This window comes from Rhinoderma darwinii, chromosome 4, assembly GCF_050947455.1.
Source record: "Rhinoderma darwinii isolate aRhiDar2 chromosome 4, aRhiDar2.hap1, whole genome shotgun sequence".
Lineage (NCBI taxonomy): Eukaryota > Metazoa > Chordata > Amphibia > Anura > Rhinodermatidae > Rhinoderma > Rhinoderma darwinii.
The window spans coordinates 364,782,230-364,802,893 of NC_134690.1; the positions used below are offsets into that span (position 1 = coordinate 364,782,230).

Below are 20,664 nucleotides of genomic sequence, written 5' to 3' on the forward strand. Positions count from 1 at the left end.
GGATCAGTTTCCATCAAAGGGATCACCGGACATTAGGAGGGGGCCTTAGAAGGGGGCTTGGGAGTTTGACAAGATATTTTCAGATGGGAAAATTGAGTTTGTAGAAGGAATCTGTACTAGGCGACGTATTCTCCTGTTGGACAGGACTTAAAGTATAATATATAGAATAATGCCCTCCAAATGAGAAGAATTTTAGAATAAGGAGTTCCAAGACCATATAAAAGTGTGAGGCCGCAGGCCGAGTGCATTTATACACCAGAACTCTAAAATTCTTTATCATTTGCAGTAGAGGATACATTATTTCTGCTGCAGAACTTCTTTTTGAAGAGAGAGATTCCTGTCCACCATTGATATAAAACTGTTATGTTTCTCAGAATGAAGTTCTGCAGCAGCTGAGGTGCTCATTATGCTGTTCTGCAGGAATACAGTCCCTCAATGGTTTCATTATTATTTATTTATTTATACAGGGCCAAAACGCTGTACATATAATACAAACTGCAGCTGCTGGAGAACTTCTTTTTTTAAAGAAAGAGGGAGAACTATATGAGAGTCAATCAGATCCTACACAAGTGATCTGTGGCACACGGCTCCTGCCCGAAGAGATAAGCAGCGCCTATAATTGTCAGAGAGGCATGTCAATGGAAAACGGTGTTACATAGTATTAATCATCATCATCATCATCAAGTCAGACGAGTTAGAAAAGTGTCCAAAAAGTTTCATAAATGAGTCGCATTGGGTCAATTCCTGAAACCCTGTCCACTTTGGCCGACACATTTGTAAACATGCCGTTCAACCAAAATGTCATTTATTTCAATATATTTACCCCAGAAAACTGGCGCATTTACATATAATATAAAAATATCACACGGATTTGCACCTTAAAAACATCAGCAAATATATTTCCTTGAGTCGTCATCTTCCGTGTAGTTGGTAAAAGCTTATATCTATTTTATTTTTGGGAAGCTTGGGCACAACCAATATGGCTGCCATTACAGTGATATTACCCAGCTTTCCTAGAGTGCTGTATGGCAAGTCTGCTTAGTAAAATATTGCCACGTAGATTTCAGGAGCTGCTTAATAACCCACATGGCGTCTACACCGTTTTTTACCTACCATGACAGATGCCGACAACCCAGGACATATCATACAAGTTACATGATTGAAGCACCGAATAAGTTCCACCGATAATCCTACTGTATTTATCCAGAGCAAAGAAAAGTGCGTGATTCTCATTACAGAATGAGGGCATAGCTAGGGGGCTGCAGGGCATGTGCCCCAGGGTGCTGAGAGCCAGGGGGAGAGAATCAACAAGTTACTGTGCCATGGCCAGGGTATTTATTAAGGCTGTGAGCTAAATTCCGTGCCCCCAGATGAAGGAAAGCCGAGGTAGCACAGTGTACAGAGGTCATAGTATCTGTCAGTGTGGGCAAAACAGCGGAGTAAAGTCATGCCTACTGATCCAAGGCTCACACATAAAGTAAATATTGGTAATAGAGAAATGAAATAAAGTTCTAGATGACAGTAAAATGATATTATCTGTTACCCTTAGATCCTAAAAGTAAAGGATGTTAATAGACAAAGTGCAAATCGTGGCAGATGACATCATTTATAGAAACCATCAGCAAGGATGTGACTAGTTTGCAATAGCTGCTTTTTTGCTAGTTTTTGACCTCCATGAAGTCAGTCATCCCAGGGTTATCTCACCACACATGAAGATTATTACACAAGAGGACAATATAATGTAACTATGGAGAATATGATTAGATAATAAGTGGCATAGAGAATAGACATGGAGCTCATCTACAATCCAAGGCCTGGAAGAAGTCTGCAGCAACAAACACACTGAAGATCCTGCCAATGACAGGGGGCACAAGGTGACTGCAGCTGGCACTAATCACTTTACAGAGGTCACATCTGTGCCAGGAGAAGACTTGTCAGTGGGTGAAAGTAATGGCTCTGGCTCCAAGACTCCCACATAAGTAGAAAGTCCTACATGACACAGTGTAACGACAAGATGGCAATATATGATCACATTGCAGGGAGACCAGCTCCGTGCCAAGGATGCAACAAAGCCCCGCAGATCCACAACACTGGAGGGGGCACCGCAAGGATGGCAGGACGCTCTGCTATATAATGTTATTACATGGCACAGGGATGAGGAGAACAATAGGGCTGCTGCAGGCGGATGAGGGCTCCGTGCAGGGATGCAGCATGGGGAGGATGCTCTGCTCCTGCCTGGTGCTGATGCTGCGAGGGCTCTGACACCTACCCGCTGCCGTCATGAAATCCGTGACATCCCGCCTGCTCACTCGGCTCTCAGCGCCATCTTCCCGCTGATCCCCGGGGTCCGGGCATGTGCCGGCCCAGGCTGCTCGCTCCCGACCCACGGCCATCCCACAACGGGGGAAAGAGAGAGAAAGCACGGCGGAGAGGAGGCGCGCCCCCGACCTCCAGAACGCGGCTGGGCAGTACCGGGAGGCGGGCGCTGCTGCGCTAATAACACCCTCCACACCGGGCCTTCATGTTATCTGACTGAGAACCAATACTAATATATACTCACACATACTGATATATACTCATACATACTGATATATACTCATACATACTGATATATACTCATACCAGTGGCGGACACAGACTGCAAAAGGCCCCTGTGCAGATAATGTGCCAGGGCCCCCCCCCCCCACCCCGCAAACTTCTCATGGCCGACGGTCCGCTTTCAGCTGCATCGCTGGGTCTCCTAAGTGACCCAACAATGCAGCACTAGCAGCCGGGGCGTCACTAAGGCTGGGTTCACACACACACTATTTACGGACGTAATTTGGGCGTTTTAGCATTGAATTACATCCGAAAATGCGGCTCAAAAGCGTCGGAAAACATCTGCCCATTCATTTGAATGGGTCTTACGATGTTCTGTGCCGATGGTCATTTTTTTTTACGCGCCGCTGTCGAAAGGCGGCGCGTAAAAAACTGCCTGTCACTTCTTCAGATGTAAATGGAGCCGTTTTCCATGGACTCCATGGAAAACCAGCTTCAATTACTTCCGTAGTGGACGCAGCAAAAGACGCCTGCACATGCCATTACGGCTGAAATTACGGTGCTGTTTTCTCCTGAAAACAGCACAGTAATTTCAGCCGTAACAGACGCTGCCGTGTGAACATACCCTCAGGGCTTAAAATGTCCGGGAAATAGCCCCAATACATATGTGTCCGCCCCAAAAAAAAGTGTGTGTATAGGAGACAGCATAGCATATCTATAGCACTACGACCCTATAAACTATGGATAGGATTAGATACAGTGGCTGAGCAGACAGTATCACACATGATAGGATTAGATACAGTGGCTCAGAAGGCAGTATCACACATGATAGGATTAGATACACAGCTCAGCAGACAGTATCACACATGATAGGATTAGATACAGTGGCCCAGCAGACAGTATCACACATGATAGGATTAGATACAGTGGCTCAGCAGACAGTACCACACATGATAGGATTAGATACAGTGGCTCAGCAGACAGTACCACACATGATAGGATTAGATACAGTGGCTCAGCAGACAGTATCACACATGATAGGATTAGATACAGTGGCTCAGCAGACAGTACCACACATTATAGGATTAGATACAGTGGCTCAGCAGACAGTATCACACATGATAGGATTAGATACAGTGGCTCAGCAGACAGTATCACACATGATCGGATTAGATATAGGGCCCAGCACAGTATCATACATGATTGGATTAGATACACAGCTCAGCAGACTGTATCACACATGATAGGATTAGATACAGGGCCCAGCTCGCTGACATTGCGGCTCCAGCGCTGGACCCAGGAAAGGTAAGAATAATAATTTTGCTTCTTTATGTGTTACTGATTATTTTTGTGTGTTTGTGTTTTTTTTACAGGTTCGGTTGTTGGACTTCGGATACGAGGACTTCAATGACGGCGTTTTTTTTATTCTCAATAAAATGGTTAATGAGGGTTGTGTTTTTATTTCAATAAAAAAAATTTCTATGTGCTTGTATCTTTTTAAACTTTATTATCACCGCCTTAGTAATGGCCGCTGGCTGATTGACAACCTCCATTACTAAGGCGAGGCTTAATGTTAGCCGGTGCAGAGTCTACACTAACCCCCATTATTACCCCGGTACCCACCGCCACCAGGGGTACTGGGAAGAGCCGGGTACAAACCAGTACCCGACCAGCTGTAGTGACGGGCAGGCACCGGGGTGGCCGCAGGCTGGTAGTATTAGGCTGGGGAAGGCCAAAAACAGTGGCCCTTCCCACCCTTGTAATGCTGCCTGCTGCTGCTGTGTTGTATCTGGCTGGTTATGAAAATTGGGGGGGACCCGACATCGTTCTTTCCAATTATTTTTTAAATGACGTGGCGTCCCCCCCATTTTCATAACCAGCCAGATACAATAAAGCAGCAGCAGCCTAGCATCACCAGGGTAGGAAGGGCCACTGTATCTGGCCTTTCCCCTCCTGATAATACCAGCCTGCCACCACCCCAGTGGCCGACCATCACTACAGATGGTCAGGTACTGGATCGTACCCGGCTCTTCCCAGCACCCCTGGTGGCGGTGGGTACCGGGGTAATAAAGGGGGTTAGTGTTAGCCTCTGCACCGGCTAACACTAAGCCCTGCCTTAGCAATGGATGCTGTCAATCAGCCGGCGGCCATTACTAAGGCGGTAGTAATATAGTTTAAAAAAAACCACAAAGACATAGAAAAAATATTTTATTGAAATAAAAAAAAAAAACACAACCCTCATTAACCATTTTATTAATAAAAAAAAAAGCTGTCATCGAAGTAGTCCTGGAATCCGCCGTAGTCCAACGACCGAACCTGTAAGAAAACACACAAAAAATGATTAGTAACACATGTGTTAGGGTATGTGCACACACACTAATTACGTCCGGAATTGACGGACGTATTTCGGCCGCAAGTACCGGACCGAACACACTGCAGGGAGCCGGGCTCCTAGCATCATAGTTATGTACGACGCTAGGAGTCCCTGCCTCGCTGCCGGACAACTGTCCGGTACTGAAAACATGATTACAGTACAGGACAGTTGTCCCACAGCGAGGCAGGGACTCCTAGCGTCGTACATAAGTACGACGCTAGGAGCCCGGCTCCCTGCAGTGTGTTCGGTCCGGTACTTGCGGCCGAAATACATCCGTCACTTACGGACGTAATTAGTGTCTGTGCACATACCCTAAGGCTTAGATACAGGGCCCATGTGTGATACTGTCTGTGGGACCCTGTATCTAAGCCTACCACAAGGTAGGCTTAGATACAGGGTCCAGCAGACAGTAATCTTATACAGTATAAGATTACTGTGTGCTGGGGCCCTGTATCTAAACCTACAGTGTGGTAGGCTTAGATACAGGGCCCAGCAGACAGGATCACGCATGGGCCATGTATCTAAGCCTACCATGTGATTGGCTTAGATACAGGGCCCAGCAGACAGCATCACACAATCTGTGATCCTGTCTCATGGGCCCCCTAAGCCTGCTACATCGTAGGCTTAGGGGTTGTGCAGTCCCTAAACATTGATGGCCTATCCTCAGGATAGGCCATCAATAGCTGATGTGTCGCCCGGGACCCGCAAATCAGCTGTTTTGAAGGGGCCGCAGCACTCGTACGAGAGCTGCTTCCCCTTCATTTCACTACTCGCCCACACTGTGAATCGCCGAAACCGATTCACAGTGTGACCGGAATGAAGTGACAGGAATGAAGGGGAGCAGCTCTCGTACGAGTGCTGCGGCCCCTTCAAAACAGCTGATTGGCGGGTCCCAGGAGTCGGACCCCGCCAGTCAGGGCTATCTTACCTTCCTCTTCGGCCGCGGCGGGAGTTCTGTCGTCTCGATGCTGTGCGCGGCGCATAGCGCTGTGACGTCATGTGCTGCGCACAGCGCCTGACGTCAGGACCTCCGCTGCGATCCGGAACCAGGAAGGTAAGTAAAGTATGTTACTATAGTAACAGGGGCCCGCGGCCCGAGTTACTATAGTAACTTTTTATTGATGTGGTGCGGGGGGCCGTGGGCCCCCCTGGCTTCGGGGCCCGGTCGCAATTGCGACCGCTGCGACCCCTATAGCTACGCCAGTGGTCCACGGGCCTCTGTCTCAGTCCTCAGCATCGCGCAGCTGAGAACTGAGTCGGCCAGCAGAGGAACGGGCCCCCTTCCCACGCGGGGCCCTTGTGCAGCTGCACCGGCTGCACATGCGGTATGTCCGCCCCTGACTCATACATACTGATATATACTCATACATACTGATATATACTCATACATACTGATATATACACTCATACATACTGATCTACACTAGCCAATACTGATATATACTCATACATACTGATCTACACTAACCAATACTGATATATACTGATACATACTAATCTACACTAACCTACTGATACACACTGATATATACACTCATAAATACTGATCTACACTAACAAATACTGATATATACTCATACATACTGATATATAGACTCATACATACTGATCTACACTAACCAATACTGATATATACTCATACATACTGATATATAGACTCATACATACTGATCTACACTAACCAATACTGATATATACTCATACATACTGATCTACACTAGCCAATACTGATATATACTCATACATACTGATCTACACTAACCAATACTGATATATACTGATACATACTAATCTACACTAGCCAATACTGATATATACTCATACATACTGATCTACACTAACCAATACTGATATATACACTCATAAATACTGATCTACACTAACAAATACTGATATATACTCATACATACTGATATATACTCATAAATACTGATCTACACTAACAAATACTGATATATACTCATACACACTGATATATACTCATAAATACTGATCTACACTAACCAATACTGATATATACTGATACATACTGATCTACACTAACCAATACTGATATATACTGATACATACTGATCTACACTAACCAATACTGATACATACTGATCTACACTAACCAATACTGATATATACTGATACATACTAATCTACACTAACCTACTGATACACACTGATATATAGACTCATAAATACTGATCTACACTAACAAATACTGATATATACTCATACATGCTGATATATACTCATACATACTGATCTACACTAACCAATACTGATATATACTCATACATACTGATATATACTCATACATACTGATCTACACTAACCAATACTGATATATACTGATACATACTAATCTACACTAACCTACTGATACACACTGATATATACACTCATAAATACTGATCTACACTAACAAATACTGATATATACTCATACATACTGATATATACTCATACATACTGATCTACACTAACCAATACTGATATATACTGATACATACTGATCTACGCTAGCCAATACTGATATCTACTCATACACACTGATATATACCCATAAATACTGATCTACACTAACCAATACTGATATATACTGATACATACTGATCTACACTAGCCAATACTGATATATACTCATACATACTGATCTACACTAACCAATACTGATATATACTGATACATACTAATCTACACTAACCTACTGATACACACTGATATATACACTCATAAATACTGATCTACACTAACAAATACTGATATATACTCATACATACTGATATATAGACTCATACATACTGATCTACACTAACCAATACTGATATATACTCATACATACTGATATATAGACTCATACATACTGATCTACACTAACCAATACTGATATATACTGATACATACTGATCTACACTAGCCAATACTGATATATACTCATACATACTGATCTACACTAACCAATACTGATATATACTGATACATACTAATCTACACTAACCTACTGATACATACTGATATATACTCATACATACTGATATATACTCATAAATACTGATCTACACTAACAAATACTGATATATACTCATACATACTGATATATACTCATACATACTGATCTACACTAACCAAGACTGATATATACTGATACATACTAATCTACACTAACCTACTGATACACACTGATATATACACTCATAAATACTGATCTACACTAACAAATACTGATATATACTCATACATACTGATATATACTCATACATACTGATCTACACTAACCAATACTGATATATACTCATACATACTGATATATACTAACCAATACTGATATATACTCATACATACTGATATATACACTCATACATACTGATCTACACTAACCAATACTGATATATACTGATACATACTGATCTACACTAGCCAATACTGATATATACTCATACACACTGATATATACTCATAAATACTGATCTACACTAACCAATACTGATATATACTGATACATACTGATCTACACTAACCTACTGATACACACTGATATTTATACTCACACATACTGATCTACACTAACCAACACTGATATATACTGATACATAATGATGATTACTGATATGCAATAACCAACACTGATATATACTGATTCGTACTAACCAATACTGATATATACTGAATCTGATATACACTAACCAAATCTGATATATACTGATACACAGGGCCGGCCTTAGGTTGGATGGCGTCCTGTGTGGGGCTCTCTACTGCCGCCCTTTACAAACCAAAAATTAACCACATACACAGACACGTACATGTATGCTGGTACATATATGCTGTACATACATAAAGACATATTTAGACATGGAGGCAAACATATGTACACACATACATATAGGTAAATATATAGACATAAATATAAATGTATATATATATATATATATATATATATATATATATATATATATATAAAAAATACATAAAAGGTATATATATACACAAGCAGACAGACACATTCACATATAGACCATATATACCCACACAGGCACACATATACACAGTACAGATAATGTAGTAGATTTCACATGCAGTCCTATGTAGCACCATAGATAACAGTAATAACTCTCTGAGTACAGATAATGTAGATGTTACCTGCAGTCCTATGTAAGACCACAGATAACACACAGTGATAACTGAGTACAGATAATGTAGTAGTGTTACCTGCAGTCCTATGTAACATCACAGATAACACACAGTGATAACGTTCCGCGTACAGACAATGTAGTAGTGTTACCTGCAGTCCTATGTAACATCACAGATAACACACAGTGATAACGTTCCGCGTACAGACAATGTAGTAGTGTTACCTGCAGTACTATGTAACATCACAGATAACACACAGTGATAACGTTCCGAGTACAGATAATGTACCTCCAGACTGGAGACACACCTTAAAAAGATTATTTTCATGAATTGCCATGAATTGGTTAAAGTTTTATAGATTACCACATATGAAAATGTGGTGTTTCCCTTAAGGGGCAGCAGAGTATATAAGGGGCAGTAGATAATGTAGTATATTTCACATGCAGTCCTATGTAGCACCATAGATAATAGTGATAATGCAATTTAGATGTTACCTGCGGTCCTATGTAACACCACAGAGTATATAGGGGCAGCAGAGTATATAGGGGTAGTAGAGTATATAGGGGCAGCAGAGTATATAAGGGACAGCAGAGTATATAAGGAGCAGCAGAGTATATAGGGGACAGAGTATATAAGGGTCAACAGGGTATATAGGAGGCAGCAGGGTATATAAGGGGTAGCAGAGTATATAAGGGGCAGTAGAGTATATAGGGGGCAGCAGAGTATACAAGGGGCAGCAGGGTATATAGTGGGCAGCAAAGTATATAAGGTGAAGCATAGTATATAGTGGCAGCACAGATATCTTCATTTTATCTGTTCTACTTACTATTGAACACACAATTACGTAATTACGGACCCATTAATTTCTATGGGCTACGGACACCTTTCCGTAATTTTATGGATGGGTGTATGTGCCGTAGAAATTATAGAACATGGGGCCTGATACTGATATAAACTTATACACACTGATCCATACTGATCTATACTGATATATACTTATCCACACTAATCAATGCTTATATATACCAGTACTGATACACTGATCACTCATATATATGTATATATATATATATATATATATATATATATATATGTTGTACTGATTAGTGTATATCAGTATGGAGCAGTATATATCTGTATGGATCAGTATGTATGTATGGATCAGTAAATAGTGTGGATCAGTATTGATTAGTGTATATCAGTATGGACCACTATATAACAAATCACAGCACAGGATACAGGATACAAGTAGCAGGGCACAGAAACACTGGGAGCAGGATAACACTGAGGGACGATTTTCAATACGAACATGGGAAAACGACAACAACGCTCAGGCAAGGAGTGAAAGGACAGGGCCCTTTTTATAGTCCAGGGTGATCTGGGAAATACATAATTAAGTAATTAATTACATATGCACGCGCGCTGGCCCTTTATCAGGAAAACAATATTATTAAGTAATTATTTAGCACATAATGTTGGACCTATTTAGATGAAAAAACTAAAAGGGTGTAAATTAATAGCTCTGGAATTTGCCAATCTTTTGATATGGGTTTGGCCTTGTTCTTATCTGGGCCGATTTATCTGGCAATAAGTGTTCAATCTCCCAGCAGCACCGCCACAGTGAAAATGAAGCATTACACAGTTCCCATTCAAATCACTGGGTTGTTTGTGTAATGCAGGACAGGACAGGTCCTCCAGAGCAAGAGGTGCTCTTGGTATCAGCTTTCCACTCTGGCTACGAGATGAAGGTCCTGAACATGGGATCCCCCTCTATTAACTCATAATTCTCTATGACGGTATATGAAAGTGGGTTTTTCTAAACTAGACAGTAAAGAGAGATAAAATGTTGTCTTGAAAATCACTGACATTAGGCATAAGGAAGACCTAACATCCTCTCTGAATGATACCTATGAGAAATTCCACAATACTTGAATTCTAACAGAACACAGAATTTGAGAGGCTCTTGTGGGACATGGAGCAATTGGATGGCCGCAGTGCTTGAAACCCTGTAGCTTTTTTTCTTTTTGTCGACCCGCCCCCCTTTTTTTCTTTCATTCTTTCAACCTCTTTTTTACTCTGTTTCAATGCTTCTTTTTGCGCCATATTGCTGCAATTTATCCCCTTTTCCCTTGATTCTGTTAATATTTGCCCTTTTCGTCACCTTTCCCAGCGAGTCCGGTGAGACTGCTTTTCCAAAGTCGCCCCCCCCCCCCTTATTCCTCTTTGGAAAATCGGAGGCTGATATGGGGCAAGATATCTGAGTACTTTGTACTGTTCGTATTATTCAGTTGTACTGGTTGTGAATGTCCTTTTGTTTTCATGTATACCCTTGCTATAATTCTCTATGCACACCATTTGACTATTATGTACGATTGTCTTGCTCTTCCTCTGTGAATTTGCCTTCCTACAAAAATAAAGAAAAAAAAGAAAAAAAAATACCAAACTTTGTTTCAAAATATGTTTAACATAAAAACTTTAATTAAACAATAGGTAATTTTCTGATGTTACATTCCATATAACCCTTGTGCATAAGTGTGGTGGCAAAGACAATATATTTGCAGTTGAGACATTATTTGCATATATTACACAAAATGTCTCAGGGCCACCGACCTTTATTCGTAGCAGGAGCAGGTTCTCCGGAGCCAATAGGGTACATTCTACATGATTATTGCAGCTTATTCTTCTTAAACTCTTCTCCATTAGGGATAAAACTAGTGACTCATGCTAAACTACAATGTCTAAACAGAAGAGTTTTTGGAAGAAAATCCTCAGCACATCCACATTTGGAAAGATATAAAAAGAGATTTATTTCAACAAAAATTAAAAGTCCATGGGATACAGGTGGGACGTGTTACTGCTAACACGTTTCAAACGGACTGTTCTTACTCATAGAACTATGAGTAAGAACACTCCGTTCGAAACGCGTTAGCAGTAACACGTTCCACCTGTGTCCCATGGACTTTTAATTTATGTCGAAATAAAGCTCTTTTTATATCTTTCCAAATGTGGATGTGCCGAGGATTTTCTTCCAAAAACTCTTCTATTTATCCGATCCTTGCCTATCTGCAAGCCCCCTTCTAACTGAGGAACTACAGATCCCAGGACAACCTATTGGGTGAGCACACCTGCTGCTTCCATTGTTGCCATTTGGTTTTTGTTCGTACAATGTCTAAAATTTATCTCAGGTAGTCTGAAATCTCCTGTCAGATCCCAGGCCATGAACGACACCATTCAACGAGACAGCTTGTTGATCGGCACTCGTTTGCTCCTTTCGCAAGGAGCTATGATCAGTAAGGTATGGGGACAAGCGATCATTACTACGATCGCTCATCCCCATGCATTTCCATCATGTCAGCAGCACATGTCCCTGTTTATACAGGGAGATGTGCTGCATACAACGATAATATTTTGTGCTGCATAAACAGAATGATCAGCTGATGAACGAGCATTTGCCCGTTCATCGGCTGATCGTTGCACTGTTTACACAGGGCAATGATCGGGAACGAGGGCTCAAATGAACACACGTTTGCTGATCATTGGCCCATGTAAAAGGCTCTTAAAGCTGGCCTTAAACTTTAGATAGCTGTTGGCTAAACGACCCTTCAGACATGGGGGAGAGTCGAGACATATTAGTTGGTTGACCAGTCCCACCAAAATCAGCAGGTCTGGCCGACATACATCTAATGTGTATAGCCACCTTAAGGCTACTGCACTGTCCTCAACTGTAGCTCTGCCTGTTCTGATTTAGCTGCGGTGCACAAGCCCACCTAAAGCTCAACAGGAAGTCAGTGCAAAGAGCGTTGAATTGAATTCCAAACTTAAATGACAGAGTTATTATAAACTAAAAGCAACTAAACCGCCTGTAAGGAAAAATTTCGGTTATTTAGATGATTAGATAATAGCTACTGAGGCAAGCAAGTCTAAGTAGGAAGCATGAAGATCCACTTTATGAAAATGGCTATTTTTACACCAAAGAAAACGTACTAAAAAAACAAAACGATACAAGAAGAGATAAATGTTTGTAAAGATTTACTATTTAAACTGTATTTGTGTGTTTGCTAAGTTGGTCTTGTTAATGAATTACTTGACATACGGGTAATACAATATTTCCTATAGAGAAGTCTAATGAGAAGACGCTGCTGCCCATGTGGAAGTCATCGTCACTGTTTACTGCATACACTACAGTTGTGGGTGAAGAAATGACGCCATGTTCTGCTTTAGCCATACATGACTTAAGGTGTGCCCTTACTTGATGAGCAGACTAAGGCACAAGACAATCTTTGTTTACAGGCTCCTGAAATGCAATACTGGAACTTGTTACGTTGTATTATTTATGGTCACGTACCAGAAATGTGGATTCTATAAGCTGTAATCCGTTTGCCATTGGTTAGACTGGGGTGCGGAATCTAAGGGATACATTTCTTGATGGGCAGTGGAGCATTAACTTCCTCCTTAGGAACCCAACTTGTTGCTTCAGGATCATATCCGTTCCAATCAATAAGGTAGAAGAGTTTCCCACTGACCTTCTTGCAATCCAAAATTTACTCCCTATCAAAATTTTCTAAGGAATCAAGTGCGCAGGCAGATGTCTAGATCTTTGTAGAAAACCTATTGATGATCATGGGACGCAGAAGGGATATACAGGAAGCTATTGGGTATCTGGATGGAAGGTAGTGACTTAAGACGGAATGTAACTGGGTTAATCGGATTCAATACTTGGAATGGCCCAATGAAACTTGGAGCAAACTTGTATGGTGGAAGTCTTAAAGGTATTTTCGGGAGAGAGAACATTGATGGCCTATACTAAGGATAGGCCATGAATATCTGATCGGTGGGGGTCCGACTCTTGTCAACCCCACCGATCAGCTGTTTTAAAGAGGCCGCGGCACTCCCCCTACATTCCCTTTATTGCACAATACTGTCAAACGCTGACATACTTGTAGCGGCCGTTCACAGGATTACAGCCTTCTCCCATGGGATAAATAGTGATATTCAGCCCTGACATCCTATCTTTAATCTTGATCCTGCTTCCCCAAAGTGGCAACATGGAGAAAGTGATAGCCTGACATACTCCCTACACTGGGCTGACACATTTAATTTGACATCAGCGTAAAATAGGTACATTAAAAAAAAAAGGCGACTTTCACACAAGCATAATACGGGCGCATTTCTGTGCCTGTATTACGGTAGCAAATCCTGGCCAGATCACTGATACTGTTAGTACGGGTCATTAGACTAGCGATTGGGCCAACATTTTGCATCTGTAATATGGGCATAGAAATGTGCTTGTATAACCCTTCTGTGAAACTGGCCTTAATAAGATATTTCATTTAGTTTTGTCCTTCAGTACAGCATGGCTCCTTGTTCTATCTTTCAATACACCTTTTTATGTTGTTTCTAAATTTCAATCTATTTACATGATTGAACTGATCAGACACAGTCTAAAATGAACAGAGTTTGTTGGCATGTGAGTATCAGCAAGGACAAACATTACTTCCCAAAGGCAACCTCTCTAGTAATTTTTCTCACAATGTATGACCAGATACACATCACATCCTGCACAGTAACCTCATCTGTAGTGGTCATGTCACGGTTTACCAGGACTACAACAAAAAGGCCACATTTTGCTGTGTTTTCACAGTAATCGTGTCAAAAGAACGTAATATGGCGACTAGATTTAAATACATACCTCCCAACCATCCCGGATTTAGCGGGACAGTCCCGGATTCCGGGCGGCCGGTGGTATATCCCGCTATGATCTGTATCTGCATCCTCAGGACGCAGGTACAGTTGAAGCCAATGTAGAAGTAGGGAATCGTCAGCTCCCTGCTTTAGCATTAGTACAGAGTGGAGTAGCAGAGGGAGCTAATCCACTCGTCACGGACTCCCTGGGCAGAGCGTTACTTTAAGTGCAGAGCCCGGGAAAGCCCTTGACATCACTGTCCATTTATAGAAAGTGATGTCATTGGCTCCTACAAGAGCGTAATCTCGTGCCAGAGCGTTGTCAACACTCTGGCCAGGGATACCGCTCCTAGAGGGAACTCTTGACGTCACTGTCCATATATGGACAGTGACGTCAGGGGCTACTCCTTGAGCAGAATCTCCATTGCCGACGCTCTTGCCAGGGATTCCGCTCATAGAGGGAACCCCTGATGTCACTGTCCATATATGGGGCTATTCCTGGAGCGGAATCCTCTGCCAGAGAGTTGCTGATGCTCTGGCCGGGGATTCCGCTTCCGGGAGAAGCTCCTGACGTTACTATTCATATATGGACAGTGACGTCAGGGGCTACTCCTGGGGCGGAATCCCCTGCCAGGGCGTTCCCGATGCTCTGGCCAGGGATTTTGCTCCTAGAGGGAACCCCTGATGTCATTGTCCATATATGGACCATGATGTCAGTCACTCCTCAAGGGTTCCGCTTCTGGAGAAGCCCCTGGCGTTACTATCCATATATGGACAGTGACATCAGGGGCTCGCCACTACGTGCGCTGCATCAGTTGCCCTCTTTTCCATACTTGAAAGTTGGGAGGTATGCTAAATATACAGTACCACTACAGCTCTCCCTGCTTCCCAGCACCCGTTTGTCTGTCTTTTCCTAGGGCAAACCTACCCAGTGTTTACGTGCTGCATAGTCACTCGTCTGTTCGACCAGGTCCGGAGTCAGCACCCGGCGAATTCGTGCAAGTGCCAGGGACCACTACTTTTGGGGCGGCGTACTTGGCCTCCGGGTGCTTTACGTTGCCGTCTCGGAGCGGAATTCCCCCTAAGCATTGCCAACACTTTGGCCGGAGATTCCGCTCCACGAGTGAGCCCCTGACGTCACTGTCCATTGATGGACTGTGACGTCTGGGGCTCCTCCTAGAGTGGAATTCCCGGCCAGAGCGTTGGCAACGCTCTGGCCGGAAATTCCGCACCTGGAGAAGCCCACGAAGTCACTATACATATATGGACACCGACGTCAGGGGCTCCTCCAGGGGAGGAATCCCCTGCCAGACCGTCAGCAACGCTCTACAGGGAGCCCCAATGGTGCGATTTACAGAAAGGTGGTGTAGGGTAATCTGCAGGGGGTTGTGTGGCACTATCTGCAGGGGGTTTATGGCATTATCTACAAGGGCGTGTTTGGCACTATCTACAAGGGGGTGTGTGTGGCACTTTCTACAGGGGACTGACTGTGTGGAATTATCTACAAGGGGGTGTTTGTGGCACTATCTACAGAGGGCACTGTGGCACTATCTACAGAGGGCACTGTGGCACTATCTACAGAGGGCACTGTGCCATTATCTACAGAGGGCACTGTATATATGGATGTAGCCATCTTTATCTTAACTCTGATAACTTGCTGCTGCTTGATATCACACAACAAAAAGCATTGAAAGTCATTGAAAAAGTCAAGATAAAGGATCTTGCCACTGTGTATTAAATGCGTTAAATGTCAAGATAAAGATGGCTACATCTGTATGGGGGCACAAACTGGAGGTCTATCTTCTATGTGGGGGCATAAACAGGGCCCAACTTCTACATGGAGGCACAAACTGCCGTTTTCTGCCATTTTACCACTAAGTCTGTTTCGCTGAAGGGCCCACATAAATGTGGAGCCAGCGCTGCGTCCGACCCAGCAAGTGTAGCGGGCTGTCTCCAACCAACCAGGCCGATCACCAACAACTGACGCAGGTTCTTTTGGCTGACAGTCACAGTACTGTGTGTGACTGTATGTGATGCTGCCACAGATCTGAGACTGGCTGCTGTTCCTGTGTAATCCCAATAACCAGTTCAAACTACAAGGGAGGGAGAAGTAAAGAGTCCGACATCAGAGTTACGGTCTGTTCCCTCCCTGAGCCCCACTTCAGCAGTAAGCGGCAACTTTTTTAAAATTACAGGCAATTAATATTGCCAATGTAAATGTAATACTGGCCTCACGATATTAAAGAGGCTCTGTCACCAGATTTTGCAACCCCTATCTGCTATTGCAGCAGATAGGCGCTGAAATGTAGATTACAGTAACGTTTTTATTTTTAAAAAACGAGCATTTTTGGCCAAGTTATGACCATTTTTGTAGTTATGCAAATGAGGCTTGCAAAAGTCCAAGTGGGTGTGTTTAAAAGTAAAAGGCCAAGTGGGCGTGTATTATGTGCGTACATCGGGGCGTTTTTAATACTTTTACTAGCTGGGCGCTCTGAAGAGAAGTATCATCCACTTCTCTTCAGAACGCCCAGCTTCTGACAGTGCAGATCTGTGACGTCACTCACAGGTCCTGCATCGTGTCGGCCACATCGGCACCAGAGGCTACAGTTGATTCTGCAGCAGCATCAGCGTTTGCAGGTAAGTAGCTACATCGACTTACCTGCAAACGCCGATGCTGCTGCAGAATCAACTGTAGCCTCTGGTGCCGATGTGTCCTCGCTCGTCTGATACGATGCAGGACCTGTGAGTGACGTCACAGCGTGATCTGGCAGAAGCTGGGCGTTCTGAAGAGAAGTGGATGATACTTCTCATCAGAACGCCCAGCTAGTAAAAGTATTAAAAACGCCCCGATGTACGCACATAATACACGCCCACTTGGACTTTTGCAAGCCTCATTTGCATAACTACAAAAATGGTCATAACTTGGCCAAAAATGCTCGTTTTTTAAAAATAAAAACGTTACTGTAATCTACATTGCAGCGCCTATCTGCTGCAATAGCAGATAGGGGTTGCAAAATCTGGTGACAGAGCCTCTTTAATAGCGGCTGGGCGGGTGGTTTACCAGTCAGGAGTACCTTAGCTGCAGGAGACCACTACAAGAAAGAGCACAAAATAAATCTTATTCCCATCGAACGTACTATTACGTAGATTGTACAACTTCACAATATGACGAGGGCTCAGGAAATGAGCCCGCACCATATGCGGCAGGCGCCGGCTGTTTCAAACAGCTGACACCTGACTGCAATGGCCAGGATTGGAGATAAATCCAAACCCAGCAGTTTAAAGCCGGATTCAGATGAACGTGATTTGCGTCCGTGCAGCCCGCGTGGTTTTCACGCGGCTCGCACGGACCTATACAAGTCTATGGGGCAGTGCAGACAGTCCGTGAGTTTTGCGCAGCGTTAGTCCGCTGCGTAAAGCTCACGACATGTTCTATATTTAGGCGTTTTTCGCGCATCACGCACCCATTGAAGTCAATGGGTGCGTGAAAATCACACGCACCCCACGGAAGCCCTTCCGTGGGACACGCGTTATTCGCACAACAACAGTAAAAGAATGAATGTAAACAGAAAAGTACCACGTGCTTTTCTGTTTACAAACATCCAAACGGAGTGTCATAAAGATGGCGGCTGCGCGAAAAGCACACAGCCGCGCATCCATATGAACAGGACACACAGAGCTGGTACGCTGCTTCCACGCGCGCAAAACGCATGCGTTTTGTGCGCGCGCAAAACTCTCACGTTCGTCTGAATCCGGCCTAACTGTTCAGATGCCGTAGTTAAAAAAAGAACGCAGAATCTGAAAAGTTGGACAGAGGTAGGGGGCTCCCTCTATCCCCCTATCGCCCACCCCCTGTGAGGAAGTTGTGGGGTGCCAATCGGTTGCCATTGCAGCCTGAGGCCATTGAAAACCTGCAGGTCTGCCTTTTGTGATCTAGGGGAAAGACTAAATAGTAGAGCACAGATAAAGGCAATACACTGAAATACATGAGTATTGCAATGTATTGTATGAACAATCCAAAGATCGCATGTTTGGTGTTTGACGTTGAGTCCCCAAGGGATATAAAAAAAGGAACATTTTTGAAAATATGAAAAAATAATTAAAAAATAGCTAAAAGTTAAACAACGAACAACCTGTTAGCAATAAAAAAAAGTAAACATAATTGGTATCGCCATGTCTGTAAAAGTCTGAACTAGTAAAATATCATGTCATTTAACCCGACCGTGTGAAAGCCGTAGGAAAGAAAAAAAATCACAATGCAAGCATTGGTGGTTTTTGGTCATCTTGCTTCCCACAAAAAAAATGGAATAAAAAAATTATCAAAAAGTGGCATTTACAAAAACAAGCCCTTACATTGCTCAATCGATGGAAAAATAAAAAAGTTATATCTCTCAGAATATGGCGACAAAAAGATTATTTTTTTCTAACAGTTTTTTTTTGTAAAAGTAGTAAAACATGAAAAATACTACATAAATTTGAAATCACCATAATTGTATTGATCTGCGGAATAAAGTTAACATGTCAGTTTTACCGCAGAATGAACAGTGTAAAAACTAAACCCAAAAAACTATGGAGGAATCGCTGTTTTTTCCCCATTCCATCCCCGAAAAAAATAATCGTTTTTCAGCTTCTCAGTACAATAAATGGTGAGATTAAAAAATATAACTAATCCCACACAAAAACAATATCAGTATCATCTGTTTAAAAGTATGGTAATGAGTATATGGTGTCTTTTTAGAAGTGGTCAGTATGCCGAGGGTGGTGTATCTTAATATTTGCATGAATTAGTCCTTTATGTGACTCGGTCCCAGCCACATCAAGTTTCCGGATGTACCACTGTAGTGAATATGCACATATAAGTATGAGAGTAGTTGAATGTATGTATGAATGTGTAATAAGTAGGAGTGTATATATGCATATGTAATTATACTCATAGTGTGGAAAACCATTTTAAAATTTGAGATTGGAGGGGGCCCACACTTTCCATACAGCCCGGTGCCCATGGTACCCTTAATCAGCCCCTGCATATTGCACTGTGTGGAGTAACACTAATTAGGTCAATGGTTTATATAGGCAATCTATAATTATAACAAAATGCCAAACACTGAGTTATTGGGTCAGTATAGATGGACCTCAGGGTAGTATTTGCCAGGAGCTGTCCAGTCTCATTTTCTACTCCACTGCATAGATGAATGTAACCAAAGCTAGAAATGAAGTAAGGCTTCCCTCACAGATCATAAAGCAACTGAGTGACGATGCTCTGGGAACATCCGGAGGTCAGAGAGATGCTATTTTAAGCCTATAGTAATAAAAAATAAATGATTATTGTGTCTTTCATCTGTAGCCATGAAGTATGGAATAAATGAGTATGGAGACAAAGACCAATGAAAGCTTTGATATCAAATTCATTTTTTTTTCCTTAATTGTCATATTTAAAATAGTAACAAAGAAAATAATATTAATGAAAGTGATTTATTCAAAAACTAGATTATCAAAAACCTTTTACAATCACTGTCTATATGCAGTGTATGTCTTATTAGACTTTCAAAGCAGTGACCAAGTTAAAGTGCATGCACCCCATACTTTAGTACTGTGTTCTTTCCATTAGAGAAATTTTAGTTCACTTCATCTTACAGCACTATTTCAGCTCAAATGGGGTTGTACAATAATTTGATGTATTCTCTCCCGACAGCATCTATATGCGTATGTATAAGTATATATTATAGAATAGTGACTACTTCAGAGAGAGCACATAAGGATTTGTCTCCCTACAATATGGAGAAATGTATTTGTAATATTACTGACCTCGCCCGGTTCCAACATTCAGCCGTTGCTCCTGCCGATACTCAAGTCTGGTTGCAACCAGATGCTTCCCCCTTTGCTGTTCCAGCCTCTGCCTTCTGCCGCAGCCCTACTGGATCAGGCCGTGGCTCTCCTGCTCTCGCTGCTCGG

At 42.6% G+C, this 20,664-nt stretch overlaps 1 protein-coding gene across 2 annotated transcripts in view; it reads right to left on the minus strand.

The window, feature by feature from the left end:
- Positions 1–2,472, minus strand: part of PAK5 (p21 (RAC1) activated kinase 5) — a 153,445-nt gene extending 150,973 nt beyond the window's left edge. The window contains exon 1 of one of the 2 annotated variants that reach the window (XM_075863070.1): positions 2,270–2,472. In XM_075863070.1, the coding sequence (XP_075719185.1) occupies positions 2,270–2,393 (124 nt within the window). In that variant the 5' untranslated portion in view covers positions 2,394–2,472. The remainder of the gene's footprint in view (positions 1–2,269) is intronic. The other variant, XM_075863069.1, reaches the window with a different exon arrangement.
- Between the last annotated feature and the right edge of the window lie 18,192 nt (positions 2,473–20,664).